This window comes from Populus trichocarpa, chromosome 11 (genome assembly GCF_000002775.5).
Source record: "Populus trichocarpa isolate Nisqually-1 chromosome 11, P.trichocarpa_v4.1, whole genome shotgun sequence".
Classification (NCBI taxonomy): domain Eukaryota; kingdom Viridiplantae; phylum Streptophyta; class Magnoliopsida; order Malpighiales; family Salicaceae; genus Populus; species Populus trichocarpa.
Window position 1 is genome coordinate 9716876 of NC_037295.2, and position 13958 is coordinate 9730833.

The 13958-nt window shown below is 30.3% G+C and overlaps 1 protein-coding gene across 2 annotated transcripts; it reads left to right on the top strand.

Moving 5' to 3' along the window:
* The first annotated feature begins 738 nt into the window (after positions 1–738).
* On the top strand, positions 739–2922 carry LOC18103249 (uncharacterized). Of its 2 annotated transcripts, XM_006377550.3 has the most exons (5): positions 747–990; positions 1821–1970; positions 2114–2353; positions 2435–2494; positions 2602–2922. In XM_006377550.3, the coding sequence occupies exons 1-5, from the start codon at positions 880–882 to the stop codon at positions 2704–2706; spliced, it is 666 nt and encodes a 221-aa protein (XP_006377612.2). In that variant the 5' UTR covers positions 747–879; the 3' UTR covers positions 2707–2922. The 2 variants fall into 2 exon arrangements, with proteins under 2 accessions (XP_024467554.2, XP_006377612.2); XM_024611786.2 differs by lacking the exon at positions 1821–1970 and having other exon boundaries at positions 739–990.
* The last annotated feature ends 11036 nt before the right edge of the window (positions 2923–13958 follow it).

Genomic DNA, 13958 nt, shown 5'->3' on the forward strand with positions numbered 1-13958 from the left:
TGGTATAGTTAACAACTGAAAATATTTTTTAATTTAAGTTTTTATGACAATGTTAAATATTGAAAAATAATTTAGTTTTAATAGAAGTCACTGCCATTAAAAAAAATACTACTTTACAATGCCTTATTTTCTTATTTTAAAAGGGAATCACATCCTCTAGTTTTAAGAGAATGCGATATCCAATAAATATTAAATTCCTTCCATTTAACATTCCGTGCAAACACAAATACTTAAATTTATCATTCAATAATTTTTAAGTGTGTTCTAAAAATATATTTTACTTGAAAGAATATAAAATTACTAATTGGTTTTTTATATAATTTTAAAATACTAATATTAAAAATAAGAAAATTATTTTATTATATTTTTAAATAAAAAATACTCTTGAAAAATTACTAATTTTTTTTTTATATAATTTTAAAATACTAATATTAAAAATAAGAAAATTATTTTATTATATTTTTAAATAAAAAATACTCTTGAAAACTGTAAATAGATTTAATCCATACTGGCATTATTTTTATCTAAGCAACGATGCAATACATCCAAGTAATTTTCAATCAAGATGACGGGTCGACCATCCAACAAACAACATTCTCGGAGCCCAAAATGGCTAGGTAGCCCATCAAAGAAAACCTAGCTCAAAATTTCTACATGGTCCTAGAACCTTCTCCACCGAAAAGCCCTACTTCAAGAAAAAGAGAAATGGAAGCCCAAATTTACACTACTTTGAGGTTCTAGCACTTTCCATAGGGTTTTGTTGTCTCTTCACTTGCCTTCCAGTTCCACATATAAAAATACGAGAATAAAGAATAAACGGTGTCAGGAAGCAATACTTGTGATCTTTCCAGTGCAAAAACCACGAAAAAAGAAAAAAATATGGCCGAAGATTTGGCGTTGGATTTACAAGAGTTGAGGCAGTTAGGGAGCATCGCGAAAAGACCTCGTGTCATTTCTCTCATCTCCTCTGAGATTAGCCACTTGGAGAAGGTAATATTTTTTATTTATTTTTTTTTAAAAATATTAATTTACTAAAAGACGATGACAAGAGCAATTAACAATAACTTGGTATTTGATGTTCTTGTTTTAGTGGTTTTTATTTATATGTTTATCGATTCTGATAAGTTGTTTTCATTTAGGGTCATAATGAAATGAAAGAAAAGAAATGTTGTAGATAGAATGATTACAGTCCGAGGAGAGGAATCCTCTCTTAACACGGTATATAAAGTAGTGTTAATAACTCAAAACTGTCCTGCAAATGTTAGTGCTTCTGGTTTAAGGAAACTGTTAGTCATGGTTCCTTCTCTACTTGTATTGCCCAAGTGTGTCTTTGTGCGGATTCTTTTTATTTTCTTGTTTCTGAAACAAAGGAGAGAGGCTCTTACTCGTTACATCTTGTTTGTAAGCAAACGCTAGAACCAATTGAGCCACAGGCGCATTGACATTAAACATAAATGTAATCAACTTGAAAGGATGATAATCGTTTGAACCTTGTTCAATTAGGTAGCCATACATTTAGATTTAGTTGAATCAAGGTGTTTTTTTTTTTTTTTTTTTTCCGATGATGGGGTGCATCTTAATCTTGGAATTTCATAATTCCTGGTGGATTGATTAGTGACCTACGAGTCCTTTTCCCCCCCTAAATTTTGATTAATTGAAAAGAAATAGTACTTGGTTTTGCAAACTTTTATATTTTTTCAAGTTGGGGTTGGTTCATCTTTGGTGATCGGTTATTCAATACCGGCCTAGGTTGGTGAGGTTTTTCAGGGTAGTCCCTTCTTCTTTTAGCCACTAATCTTCTTCTTACTTCTCATACACAGTTATCAAAGGAACATGTTTCTGATCCACATGCAACTTCTACTCCTATTCAAACTCCTATCTCATCTGGGGTTAAGCTGCCTTCATCCCTTGCAATTAATTATGTTACGCTTGGATCGTTCAGTTGGGATCAGGACAATGATAAAGTCAAGGTAACAGACTCGTTTCCTGAACAAAATCTTACAAGAAGGATGTAGCGAGCTCAAAGTCTGTTATGGATTTTTGGCTTTTTTAAGTTTCTTTCTAATGCTGGTGCTCTGCTTTGATTTTGCTTCTCTCTTTTCTTCTTATACAGATATATGTCTCTCTAGAGGGTGTCGGGAGAGAAAAGATTGAGTCGGAGTTCCAGGCAATGTCATTTGATGTTAAATTCCATGATGTCCAAGGAAAGAACTATCGATGTGCTATACCAAAACTGAACAAGGAGATTGTACCAGAGAAATGCTTAGTGGTGGTTAAGCCTAAAAGAGTGATCATCACATTGTTTAAAGCTTCAAAGGGGAACTGGTTAGACATACATTTCAAGGACGATAAGGTAATGACTTTTGTGTAGAATAATGGTTTGTTTGAATGCTTTTTCTGATGAAAGTTGTAATTTTTTCACGTTACCTTGCAGCTAAAACCAAATCTGGATGAGAAACGAGATCCTATGGCTGGAATTATGGACTTAATGAAGGTTAGTTATCTACGTACAACATAATTCTAGAATAGACTACTTGTGACTACCGAAAGGAACAGCCAACATTAGTTCGGATACTTATCTTTGTAAAACACAAATTGCAGAATATGTATGATGACGGGGATGAAGACATGAAACGAACGATTGCAAAAGCATGGACTGATGCAAGATCTGGGAATGCAGCTGACCCTTTGAAGGGGTATCGTTAAACCAATTTAGCATTCATATAATTCTAGTGATGGATTTTGGTAGATGGTCTTGTTTCCATGGTTTGCCATTATCTTTTTGGTTGGTTTCTGTGTTATGGTGGACATATTAAGCCTGTTCTTTTCGCTTTCTTTCATTCTTCATAAATGCTTTTGAGTTTGCGTTTAGATTGTATTATTATAGATACTTATCTAATGTAATGGCCTCAGCTTTCCTTATGCATGGAAAATGGTTTTAGCTTTCCGATTTGAATATAATCTGGATTTTGCAGCTTCCATTACGCTTGCTTCAATTGACTACAAAAAATGCAGCTCGTTTTTCTGCACGAGAGGACATTATTCTCGGTGGAAAAGTGAGTTTTTTTAAAAAAAAATTAATTCTATGGAAATTAAAGTAGATATTTGTTAAAGTAATGATTTAAATTCCGGAAAAAAAAATGTATTTGTTTTAGAAAATACTTATTTTATTCTTGTATTTTTTTAATTGAAATAAAACTTTTTTTTTCTTAGCAATAATAATCAATGACAATTAAAATAAATCTGTTAAAATTCTCAATAATTTAAATTAAGGAGAAAAAATGTGACTCTTTGATCAATTCTTTTTATTCATGTATTTTTTTTAATTTTTTTTTATTTTATATTAGAAACATTATTTTTTAAATAAAAATATATCATTGAAAACTTGAAAAGCTTGATAATTTTCAGGTAAATAAAAAATAATTAGTTTTACAAAATTATGTAAAAAATTAAAAATAAGAAGTAAAAAAAAAAGATTTTATTTTTATCAGAGCAACAATTAATTATGTATTAAATTCATATATAATTATTCATAAAAGAATTTTTAATATTACCAATTTTATTTAAAAGCAATGGCAGTTGAATAATTTTTGAAATATTGTTTTAATAATTTTACTTAAAAAACATTATTCTAAGATAAAAGAAAAAAAAACCTAAAGGGCCATTTAAAAAAAAAAAAAAAAATTATGCGCGACGAGGCCTGAAAAGACTGTACGCGCTAACTGATCTTAAAAAAAGCCTTGGAGTAGATGACCTGAATCCAATTTCAATAGAAAAACTTACCAGCTTTTTAGTCTCTCTCTTTATTTTCTCTATCTTCGTCATTGTCCCAGTTTTTTCTTCCGTCCTATGTGCTTTTTACACTAATATAAAGATAGGGTGTCACATCGTGAGGTGGGTTAGTGATAATTTTAATTAGGTTTGAGGCTCTTTTAAGTACATTGCACGTGAGTTTTAACATGGAAAATAGATGGAAAGTAATAAAAAGGATATATTAATTGTTTCAGGGTAGAATAAGGGTTTTTTATCCAAATGAATAATAATTCAAGAAATGTTTGTATAAAACATTGTTGACGATATTAGGACAATACATTTGTAGGTAAGGATTTCTTCATTTCTTTACAAAAAAAAAAAATAATGATTCAATTGATGATGTAAATTAAAAGATACATTTCTATTTTTATGGCATGATGATACCAAAAACTAAGAAGAAAATTGCAAATTGTTACATAAAAAAGTGAGGAAATCCCTTTGCAATAATGATGAGTGGTGTTCTAAGTAGTAATTAGTCTCTTCATTAAAAGCTTGAAACTTCTCAACGAAGGCTGAGACATGTTTTTATGTGTTTGGTATTGTGGTAGTTTTTTTTGTTGTGATTTGAAAAAAAATATTTTATAAAAAATATTTTTGGTTAAGGTTGATTTGGTTTATATATGTTTGGTTAAAATTGTGGTTGAAATTGAGGTTGAACAAAAAGTAATTTAATATGTTTGGTTAAGAATGCTTTTCAAATTGAGGTTATAAAATAACTATATATATACTGATGGTTTTTAATTTAAATATTGTAGATTTAACTACTGCTATTACATCTTGAAATAAATAATACTTTATATAAAATTTTTTTTATTGTTCCATTAAACTATCTACAATTCTATCACATATGAAATTCATCTGACAAAAACTATAGTTTTCATGGTTTTTTGAGCGTGCAACAAAATCATGTAAAATATCATCAGCAACAAAATTGAGATTATGATCAAATTCTGCAAATGTTACACCATCATGCGATCTCCTTCTAATTTATATAGTATCATTGAATAATGTTAAACACTAGTTTTTCGAATAAAACATAATTAAAAATAAAAAAATTGGATTTTTGTTTACTCTGTCGAACCCGGTCCAATACATTTAGATTCGGACCGGACCCAGTCCGACCATGAACAGTGAAGATTGTTCACGGGAAGTGCAGAGTGAATTTCACTCTGCACTGTTTACTTTTGTAAAGTGAACAGTGCAGAGTGAAATTCACTATGCACTTCCCGTGAAACAGCTTGAAGTTGCTTTTAATTCATTTGTGTTTTCAACATAAAATTAATTGAGATCTACAAACAATAAACAATATTTTATTTTTTACAATATATATTTTGCTTCAAACGCATAAGCAACAACGAAAATGAAGACCCTCCTAATAACAAACTGCAGTTCAAAGACTCAGTGATGCAAAATTTCAACCATAAAAAATTGTCAATTTCTCTCAACAAATAAGAAACCACCCTCACCATAAATCCAATAAAGGTACACACACCTAAGCCCTATTCCAAGGACTAAACTTCATGGCCAAGTAAGAAATTCAGACACAGACACAAATCTAGAATTGAGTTGCTAACATCTTAAAGAACAAAAAAGATGAAACTGCTACCGTTGATTAGAAAGTCAACGGCAGGAGCTAGATGTTTTTTTTTATTGAGATTAAAATAATGAAAAAAAGAGTTAGATGAAAATATTGCAAGAATTTTTATAAATTGAAGTTCAGTTGTAAGAAAAAGTGAGATTCTTAAGTTTATATATATATATAATAGCATTAATTAGAGATGAGACTAATGGTTGTGATTGAGTCAAATATCATTTAATGATATATAATTCCTCGTTACTCATCTACCTATTCATTAAAAACAAATATTATCATTTTGTTAATAAATCCTGATCAAGCTTATTTGAACATTATTATATAATAGGAAATGATTATCCTCCATTGTCTAGCCTAAAGTCTAACAGGCATCCCGATGAATAATAACAATAACAATAATAATAATAATAATAATTAAAAAAAAAACAAATCCTATTCTTTGTTTATATGCTATAGGTAATAGAGTATGTCATAATTTATTTTTCACCCCCAAATTCGAAAAATAAAACTTAAAAATTCTGAAAAATAAATACATTTTTCATTAAAATTCTCAAAATTTTCAAAATATAGCCATTTCACGAACTATTTGAGGTTTTCTCGAAATTTCTATATTTTTCTTTATTTAAGGTAAGCAACAACAAGCATGAAAAAAATATAGAGAGAAAAAGAAAAATTAAAATCATTTACAAGTGAAAAAAGAATAGAATAAAAAAATGATGCGTGAGAGTGTAGAGAAAAAAAATTGAAATATTGAAAAGAATGAAAACGTATAAAGTAAAAAAAAAAAAAATCCTAGCAAGTAAGAAAAATAAATAAAATGCGAGAGCTAGTATGTCATTGTCATAACCCAAAATTTAATTATTTTTCAAAACTTTTTCAAAAAAATAACAAAATTCTCAAACAAATATGTTTTCAACACAATTTGGTCAATTTCTGGTCATTTTGTAATTCTTGACCATTTCACTTATTGTTCTTGTATTGATAAATCTTTCAAAAAATAAAAAGAAAAAAAGCAATAAAGCAAAAAGGAATTTTTCATAGTGATTAAAATGTAATTGAAAAAGTAATGAGTAGTTTAGATAAAAAAAAAAAGAATTGCATAGTGTTGTTTTTTAAGAGAGAGAGAGGGAGTTTTAAAAAATATGGTAGAAGTTTTTAGGGAAATTAAGAAAATAGTAGTTGAGTGTGGAATATTTTAGAGATTAAATATGAAAAAAATATTTTTCAGCAGTATAAATAAGTGATTATGCAAAAAAAAATAAAAATAGAATTACTTAGAGCATTAGCCACATAAAAAAAGGACCATATACAATTAGATTTTCATCAAACACTCTCTCCTAAAAATCACCAAATGCAAACAAATAAAAAAAGGCACCTTCTCTCTTTCTATTGAGAAAACAAAAAAATTGACCCCTACCCTCCAAAAAAAAAAATGACAACTCACAGTCTCTCTCGTAAGCAACCCTCCCGCAACAACCATAGACCACCATATATCAACTCTCATGACTGTTTCAAAGTCATATACCCATCATTTCCCTCATTGCTGATAACTAATCAACGATGACCATATTGCCACCAGCTCACCTTCACACAACCCCTAAACTTGAGATTAACACAAGCACACTCATGAACTAAACTCCCAACCTTTACCCATTTCTATTATTACCTACTAAAACGATGGCCCCTCTCAAAAGACCACACACAACCACCATAATCAACATTATGACCTCTACCAACTGAAGATTAGTAACCTTTTTCATTTTTCTCTCATCACCAAAAATGACAGTCTCTCTCTCTACCATAAGAAGACCCCAATCAAGACCTATCTCAACCTAAGCCACAACCCACAATATCCTTTATCTTCCCTTCTATGCCATTTTACCTAACCTCTTCAACCACCATTAATCACAAACCTAGCTAACACAAGCCATCATAGCTCATCAACAGTTTTTGAGGCTTAATTCGGGTCAATTCACAAAGATTAAAAGAATAGGACTCAATTAAAACTTTAAGGAACCAAATTGGTGCAATCAGAGGTTCAATTAAAAAAAATTAAAAGTTTAAAGGCTGATGGAGGGTTAAAATCAAAGATTTTCATGGCCAAGGACTAATTTGTAAAAAGTGCGTCACTTCTAGGACTAAAATTGATCAAAGCAAGGGCTAATTTGAAAGAATTTTAAATTTGAGCAAATTAGAAACCAAGAAATAATTTGAAAAAGATGCTCGAATCAAAAGAGGTAATTAAAAATTTCCAGGGGCACGATTGCATAAATTAAGAAGTTTAAAAACCAATTGGGGCATAGATAATGAAATTGAAACAACAAGGACCTAGTTTGAAGTTTACCAGATCCTAAATTTAAAAACCCTAATTTATAGGGTTTAGCCAAAACAACATCATTCAGAATACTGTGTTTTCTTCTCCTTCAGTTTTGGTTAATCGAGTAGGCATTTTTAGGCGAATGAATGTGACAACTCCGACCACCTCCTAGGCTCCAACCACCATCGATCAATAGGGGAGTTTCCCCTATTTATGGTGGTACCACCCTTGTTCGACGTTTATACCCTACCTACCACATGGAAGCCCTCAACTTTGACTGATTCAGAAATCTTGATAGTTTTTCATCTAACTTTGAATCAATGGCAAAAGAGCTATAAGTCTCCAAATGGAGTTTGGTTTGGTTTTAGTTGAAGAAAAACATCTCATCTACAATGTTCATAGCTTATTTAGTCCCAATAACCTCTCATCTGCCACAATTAAATTGAGAAAGAGGCAACCCCAGTTAGCCATTTGTGGACCAGTTTCAACCCTTTTTTCCCAACTCTTTCTAAAAGCTCCTAAATGTTGTTAGGGACCTAGAAACATGGAAAAATGAGAGAAAAGAGGAAAAAAAAAATCTCTAACAAAATGAGAGAGATGAATCCTCTACATGCTAGTTTTAGAATACCACTAAGGGGAAGGTGGTTTGGGTAACCTCTGGCCTTTAAAATGCTATAAGAAGGAAAGAAAGGGTAGAATACAAAGAGAGGAGAAAAAATGAAAGAAAAACACAAAGAAGAAAAGAAAATGAAGATCAAAATCTTGAGGCTTTTGGAATAAAAGGGGAGAGAAAGAGAGAAACAAGGTTTCAAGGAAGGAAGGAAGGAAGGGATTCTTGGTCATTTGGAGATCGAATAGAAGCTAGGAATCTGGTTGGTAATCAACAAGGAATTAAAAGGAAACCCATTGCTCTTATCTTTTTAGGTAAGTCCTCAACTCTTGATGAGGGGTGGATCTTAATAAGCACACCTTCGTCTAGTAATGGTGTTATAATCACTGATAACATTTTATTCCATGACAAGATAAGACAAATGACAACGTAAGTTGAGCAAGCAGTCCATTAAGCTGAGAGATTGCAACAACAAGCTACCTAGGTTGGGAATGATGCTTTGAAGTACCGAGAGCATTTATTAGAAATATACTTAATAGAGGTAATGCCCTCTAATAGTAGTGATGTGTAGGGGTTTTTTTTATGGTTATCTAAAGTTTGATTTGTCCAAATGTATTAACTCTTTTATTATATGCAATGAAAGAGCCACGAATCATTTTCCCCTTACTTAATGTGTTCGGAATTCAACCATGATAAGAACTTGGTAAAATATCTCTCTATAACAATCATCAAAATCAGAAATCTTGCTCCGGATCGAAAAGATGGAAGTCATGGATCGGTTCAATTCATGCATAAGCATCGTAATGCAAATATTTTTTTAACATATGTGCATTGATACGATCAAAAGATTAATGTCTTATCTCAAGTGCAGGAGTGTCGAAGTAATAAGTAACCTGACAAGACCGGGGTTGAACCACAAGGAGGTAAACTATATAAAATTATAAACAACAAATGAAAAGGAGTTGAAGAGAACTTTTGAGATGTGATATTGATGTGAGTATTCATCAAAGATAAAAGCAATTGTCAATGTTAGAGGATCCACTAATAGTATTACAAATAAGTATAGTATAAACTCTTTTTATTAATCAACTGGAAACCACACACAAAGGAGGTTCCAATCGATGATTTATCCTTAATAGTTCATTATAAATTTTTAACATGATCATATTAATTATCTTATTTTAGTAACACTATACTTTTAAATATTGTCAGGAATTCATGATGTTAACTTATGTTAACAACAAATCAAGTTCCTTTCATATCACAAGTGTCGGTTATACCATACAGTAGGCTATGAAAGTGCCAAGTATTTGTTGTATCAAGGGTTGTACAACGCAAATCTAGATTAATCATTTAACAAGTAAGGTATTAAGAATTAGTAAGATAAAAAGATAAGACATGTTAATAATAAACTTTCTTGGATATAAACATTGAAGTCCATGTTGAGTTTATATTATACCTATTAGTGAAACCTTTTCACCAACATAATAAACTTAGCAAAACATTGTGAATAAGAGAAACATAAATAAACTAGATAAGAACATAGTTATGATGAAAGCATAAACAAGAGATTAATGAAAGCAAAGCTTAAACATTACAAAAATACAAAGAAAGAAAGCAAGAATATGATCTTGATATGAAAACCAAGATGTCTAAATGTATGGAAAATGCCTCCTTTTATAGGCTAAAATTCAGAACTATTGATTTGATGACTAATTATTGAGTGGGTGGCCACCTCTTGACTTGGTGACAATCATTATATTCTTGTCTGAACAAAACGTCATTGCTAATGTCAGAATTGGAATAGATGGTCTTCATGAAAGTTCTAGGAATTTGTCTCAGCCTTCCAACAAAACAAGAATGAGCTCATTTAGACTTCTAGAACTCGAGATAGGCTGAACACTGAACAGTGTCTGGGCTACATGACAGATTCTGACTTCTCTTTTGTTGCTACAATTTGAACTTGAAAACGGCAATTTTGAATTTTGGACTCTTCATGAAAGTTTTAGGCCTATGTCTTAGCTTTCCATCCATATAAACCAGATCTAAATCCATGCTCTACAGCTTCAGTTATGATCCAATAACCGAATGATGTTCAAGTTTGAATTGAATTAGCATCTCTTCTTTAAGCTTTGCCCTCTCTTTGTCTTTTCACTTTCAATAGTTAAATACATAAATCAATCCTTTAAATTGTGAGATATGTCTACATTCAAAATGAGCATTTACCATAAATTAAAGATATCTTATGCTATCAGACTTGTTATTATAAAACATGCTTAAGTTAGTGAATTTAATGATACTTTAAGTGCAATATGATGATATAAAACCTTGATAAAAATGCACTTTTAAGTACTAATCATGCATTTGAAAGAATCGAAATATTGGTCCCTTATTAAATGAATTTATCACACAAGATCAAAAAAGAAGCTGATGGTTTGCTATAAAAATTCATTATAAATGTATCACTTTTTAATTCAAAACGAGAGGCTACCTTTCAATTCTCGAACACCCCAAGCACCCCATTAAATCTATTTGCAACCTCAAAACACCTTTCAATTAGTAAAAAAAAACACAAAATTAAATCGAATAAAAACAATTCTCAATCTCTAATCTACCTTTTCCTGCAAGATAAAATTTTCAAAACATCTCAATGACACTTCTCTCACCAATATAAGCCTCTTGATACCAAGATCGACTTAATATATGATTGGAAAATGGCAAACCGATCACTTTTTCTCTCCTCCCCTCATTTTATAACAACTTTTTTCTCCTTTCTCAAAACTCAAGGACTGAAAATTAAAACAAATAGTATAAACCCTCAAATAAAAACCTTATATTGAAATTGAAATAGTTAAATGAAAAGAAGAGATAGAAAAATTAAAGTGGTAAATATGTTTAGAGAAATTATTTTTTATCAAAATGAAATAGACTTTTCGCTCGAAATTTAATGTATAGTCTTGGATGAAAAGTTTTGGAGTTACTAAATATTACCAATGTAATTTATGAGTAGAAGGGTTATATTGAACAAATTAATTAAGTCAAATAAGAGTTTTAATGAAAGGGATGAAAAAAAATAAAAAGAGTTTATGGGACAAATGTATAAATAAGAGAAATATTAGGCCAATATATAAATAAAAGATATGGTGGGGTCAATGTAAAAATAGAAGAAAATATGAGGGGTTAAAATAAAAATCTAAACCAAACATATTCAAATGGTTTGCTATATTCATTATGAATGTATCACTTTCTAATTCAAAAGGAGAGGCTACCTTTCAATTCTCAAACATCCCAAGCACCTCATTAAATTCATTTGCAACCTCAAAACACCTTTCAATTAGTAAAAAAAAAAAACACAAAATCAAATCGAACAAAAAAAATTCTCAATCTCTAATCTACTTTTTCTAGCAAGATATAATTGTAAAAAAATCTCAATGACACTTCTCTCACCAATATAAACCTCTTGATACCAAGATCGACTTAATATATGATTGGAAAGTGGCAAACCGATCACTTTTTCTTTTCTCTTCTTATTTTATAACGACTTTTTTCTCCTTTCTCAAAACTCAAGGACTGAAAATTAAAACAAATAGTATAAACCCTCGGATAAAAACCTTATATTGAAATTGAAATAGTTAAATGAAAAGAAGAGATATAAAAATTAAAGTGGTAAATATGTTTAGAGAAATTATTTTTGATCAAAATGAAATAGACTTTTCGCTCGAAATTTAATGTAAACTCTCAGATGAAAAGTTTTGGAGTTACTAAATATTAACAATGTAATTTATGAGTGGAAGGGTTATATTGAACAAATTAATTGAGTCAAATAGGAGTTTTAATGAGAGGGATGAAATAAAATAAAAGGAGTTTATGGAGCGAATGTATAAATAAGAGAAATATCAGGCCAATGTATAAATAAAAAATATGGTGGGGTCAATGTAAAATAGAAGAAAATATAAGGGGTTAATACATAAATTAAGAAAACATGAGGGCATAATGTGAAAATAAAAAATATAAAGGGGGCAAAATGAAAATAAAGAAAATTATTGCTATAAATAGAGAAGAATTCTCAAGAAATTCCTAGATTTGGCTAGCCCTAAGAGGAGAAAAGAGGGAGGAGAGAGTGAGTTAAAACGCTTATAAAAAAATCACACTAAAAATACCAAAGAAAGTTAGATTAGGATTCAAAACGTGTTAGGGGAAGATTTACACAGGAAAAATTGAAGAATTCCAAGGGGTTCAACCTTGATAAGGGCAACATAAGAAAAGAAAAGGAGGGTGGAAGAAACTTGATTCATCTTTGGATTTGAACTTTAATTTCTTGTTTTTAGAAGGTAATAAATTCTCATAATAAGTTGTTCTAACTTGTTTTATATTGTTTTTTTTAATGGTTGAGTTGCTAGAGTATTTGGTAGAGGTTTATAGTTTATGAAGTTGAATATGAAATTGTGTTTTGATTATGGCATGATGATATTTGATATAGGTTATGAATAAAAATGGGTTAGTTTAGAGAGTATTCATTTTAAAGAATGGATTTCATGAGGTTGATAGGTTTAAGATTATGTTAAATGATGATATATGAAGGTATTATATGTTATGTTTGCTAAAAATGATGAAAAAATGCATGAGAAATAAGTAGATACTTGTTAAACTTAGAAATAAAAAATTAGACAGCTTGTCTCTCAGTTTCTCCACTAAGATTAAAAACCTAAGATGATAGGATTTGAGATAACTTCATTCATAAGCATTATAGACAAGGATGTTACCTTTTTAATGCAACTGACCTTGCTTAATTTGGAGTGATGAAACATTATATATGGGATAAAAACCGAAGAAGGGTTTAAAATGAAATCAGCAAGATTAGTTTTTGTGCTATTGTAATTTGTGAATTTAGACAACTAGATGGTAAAAGTGGGTTTTGTCATCTTCATAAAAGTTGTAGACTTATGTTTTGGATTTCCAAATAAAGAAACTACACATAAAACCAAGTTCTATAACTCTAATTATAATTAAGATATTACATAGTGTTATGAGTCAATTATGTTAAATCACCTTAAATTTGTAAATTGTTAGCTCTTATTTGTTGTTCTTAATTGAAAATGTTGAATTATTAAGGGAATGGAAATAGAAGTGTGTGTATGTATGCATAAAGCTTAAAATTAATAAAGTGTTTATGTTGATACAAGTGAAATCATAAGCACCAAACAGCAGTAAGGGACGAACAATAGAGCACAAACTTCAAGTAGATGCTTGTCACCTTAGACAATTATTTTAAAGTCTCTTATAAATTATTTATTGAGGTTATTTTAATATGAACATCAAAAGTTTTATTATACATGTTTATTATATGTAAATTGGTTGAATTAGCCCCTTGGTTCGAGACCGGTGCCCCATGAATAGGCTATTGGTTGAATTAGCTCCCTGGTTTGGGACTGGTGTGCCTTGTGAAAGGGCTATTGATTGGACTAGCTTCCTAGTGCTAGAACTGACGCCCTGGAAATGGGTGATTGGTAGAACCAGTTACCTGGTTTGGGACTAGTGCCCTGTTAAATTGGCAATTATAAAAATTTGGTTAACAAAATTAGAACCTTGGATAATAGGCTATTAAAAAGAAATTGATAGTGTGT